Source organism: Trachymyrmex septentrionalis, unplaced genomic scaffold (assembly GCF_001594115.1).
Source record: "Trachymyrmex septentrionalis isolate Tsep2-gDNA-1 unplaced genomic scaffold, Tsep1.0 scaffold275, whole genome shotgun sequence".
NCBI classification, from domain to species: domain Eukaryota; kingdom Metazoa; phylum Arthropoda; class Insecta; order Hymenoptera; family Formicidae; genus Trachymyrmex; species Trachymyrmex septentrionalis.
The window spans coordinates 704,896-707,949 of record NW_017305436.1 but is presented as its reverse complement, the minus strand read 5'-3'; the positions used below and the strand labels follow the sequence as shown (position 1 = coordinate 707,949).

The following is a 3,054-nucleotide window of genomic DNA, read 5'->3' as shown; positions in this document are numbered from 1 at the left end:
TCGCAATCGATCAATCAATCGGTTGACGAGCAATTTCCGTTTCTCTGACTTAACACTCATCTAATTATGTAACGAAACAATTGCTTTTTTAATCTTTGAATAATAATTTTTACTGCGCCGGAATTTTTTGTATATCTGAAGAAAGCCTAAATATAAGATCGAAACATGTAATTGTACTTAGTATTGTATTCTGTAAGATTTTAATTTTCTTATTTTCTGCAGTTCTTGTTTGTTATATCTATTTTCAATTATACTGTTTTTAAACGAATCATGGAGACTTTTTACGTTTTTTGACTCTTATTAATCTTTTAGATAATACTATTGCAAATTATTTCTCATTATTCATTAGTATAACAAATAATCAAAATAATCAATATCGTTAGTAAATAAAGTCTACCCAAAAGATTAGGTTAGATTAGGTTCTATATATTGTAGTTTGTAAACTTTATAAATTAACTTAAAGTAAAATTTATTAAATACACACACACAGTAGTTTAACGTGGCACATGACAGAACTAGGCTCGCGTCTCACATGAAAATATGCAGCGCTTATTCATAGTATTGGGTGGATCCATATATTCGTTCGCTTTTTGTTAGTAGTGCAAATTTTTTCCGAATATCTCCGGTTCTGGTTGCCTAATCGGGCAATCCAAATATGTTTTGGAAAGGTGACAGTCCGCTCTTTTCATCTGTCAAATTTGGTTTCATTGGCATTAGTTTTGTTTGTGCTATAGACCTGTGAACATGTCGGAGAATAAGGTGCATTTTCGGCACATTTTGCTTTATTACTTCAAGAAAGGCAAGCGAGCTGCGGAGGCCCACCGAAAGATATGCAGCGTATACGGGGACGATGCCTTAACAAAACGTGCCGCTCAGAAATGGTTTGCCAAATTTCGTTCCGGAGATACGAGTCTTGAAGATGGACCCCGCAGCGGTCGGCCCACCGAGGTTGATTCGAATGATATCAAGGCACTGGTTGAGCAAGACCGGACGCTAAAGGTGCGAGAGATTGCGGAGACACTTAAAATAGGTTATGGAACCGTACAAAGGCATTTGCAACAGCTTGGCTACGTGTCCCGCCTCGATGTTTGGGTGCCGCACAAGCTGACCGAGGAGAACCTGGCCAACCGCATATCCATCTGCAATTCACTTCTGAAGCGGCACGAAAGCGACCCGTTTCTCAAACGAATAGTGACTGGCGACGAAAAGTGGATCATCTATGACAACATAGTGCGCAAGAGATCGTGGGGAACCGCTGGCGAGCCGCCGAATGCCACCCCGAAGGCCGGCCTGCATCCGAAGAAGATTTTGCTATCCATATGGTGGGATCATCGTGGTGTGCTGTTTTACGAGCTGCTTCCTCAGGGAAAAACGATCGATTCGAAGATCTACTGCACGCAGCTAACGAAATTGAATCAAGCATTGCGACAGAAACGTCCAGAACTGATCAATCGCAAAGGTGTCATATTCCACCATGACAACGCCAGACCCCACACCGCAATAATCACTCAGCAAAAATTAGTGCAACTTGGCTGGGATGTTTTGCCTCACCCACCGTATTCACCAGACCTTGCGCCATCCGACTATCACTTGTTCCGGTCCCTGCAAAACTCCCTCAACGGGAAATCGTTCGCTGATCAGACAGCTGTGAAAACGTACCTCGACCGGTTTTTCGCCTCTAAGCCCCAGACCTTCTATGAGAGCGGAATAATGAAATTGTTGGAAAGATGGCAAGAGGTCATCAACAAAAACGGAGAATATATTATTGATTAAAATTCATCCTTTGTATGAAAAAAACTTGTTTCATTTTAGCCTTCAAAAAGCGAACGAATATATGGATCCACCCAATATTTTGTGGCTATGGCAGATTTTCTAACCTGAATCGTAAACTTTAATGATAATATCTCAGGCTCGCGGGAAAGAATAACACTTCCTTCTGCCAAATTCCTTTGTTTTATGGAAAATCACATCAAATAAGCCTAATTTTATTGATTTTTAAGGTGTTAGGGATTAAACTGAATTATTATCCTTTCTTCTTGTCAAACTTTCATTTTTACGCAAAAAAACAATAAAATTAGGCTTACTCGATGTGTTTTCTCATAAAACAAAAGAATCTGGCAGAAAAAAGTATCACTCTGCCCCACGAACCTGAAATGTTAATCATTAATCTCACAACTATCCTGTTAGAAAATCTGTCACAGCCTGACAAGTATCGTGCCGCTGCCGAGGACGTTTTTCAACGGGAAGAATGGCAACATGATAGGATGGGATAGACTGGGGAAGGAAAACATTAAAACACAAACACAAATAGGACAGTCAAAACCAACCACACTTATTGCTCAAAAATAAACTACGTAACACTCAAATCGCAGCGAGACGAAATACACCCGCCACGGTCGGACAATCTTTTGAGATTGAAGACAATTACTTTGTGAATTTTATCATTATTATTTCCTAACTAAATAAAAAATATCAACGTATTATTTCGTTTCCATGTAATCTTCTCAAGTATTAATAATATTAATCTCTCAGCAAAGGCATGAAATTAAGAAGTTACAATAGAAGATATATAACGTACAATGACTTGATTGGCAATGACTCGATCACAAGCGTGCGATTAGCTCAGAGAGTGTATTAGACCGTTCTTGAGATCATTGGTTCAAATTAGCGACGATATGATGCGTTTTTCAATAATTAATTGTAATTAATAAGACAAAAATATAGGTATGCGAAACAGTAAATAATAAATTGTTCTAGAAAAATAAAAGTAAATAATAACAAAAAAATTAGTTTTTTTGTTAAGATATAATATAAACGTAATCTTTCAATTACATAAAAAAATAGTTTTTATTTAAAAAAAAGTTTTTGTTACATATAAAAAATAAATTTCTTTTATTTAAAAAAAAAGTTGCAAAACTCTATAAACTATTTTTTTTAATTTTAATAGTAAGGAATAACTAAAAAATTTTTCAAATCAAAGAGATCAAGTTGATGTCGATCCCATTATTATTTCTTAATTCTTAATGTACCAGGCTTTTATACGCCAGGCTAGTT

At 36.8% G+C, this 3,054-nt stretch overlaps 1 protein-coding gene across 1 annotated transcript; it reads left to right on the top strand.

Annotated features, from left to right (window-relative positions):
* Window positions 1–744: 744 nt before the first annotated feature.
* Window positions 745–1,773, top strand: LOC108749209 (histone-lysine N-methyltransferase SETMAR-like). The gene has a single exon (XM_018487769.1). It carries the CDS (start codon window positions 745–747, stop codon window positions 1,771–1,773), a length of 1,029 nt encoding a protein of 342 aa, XP_018343271.1.
* Window positions 1,774–3,054: the final 1,281 nt, after the last annotated feature.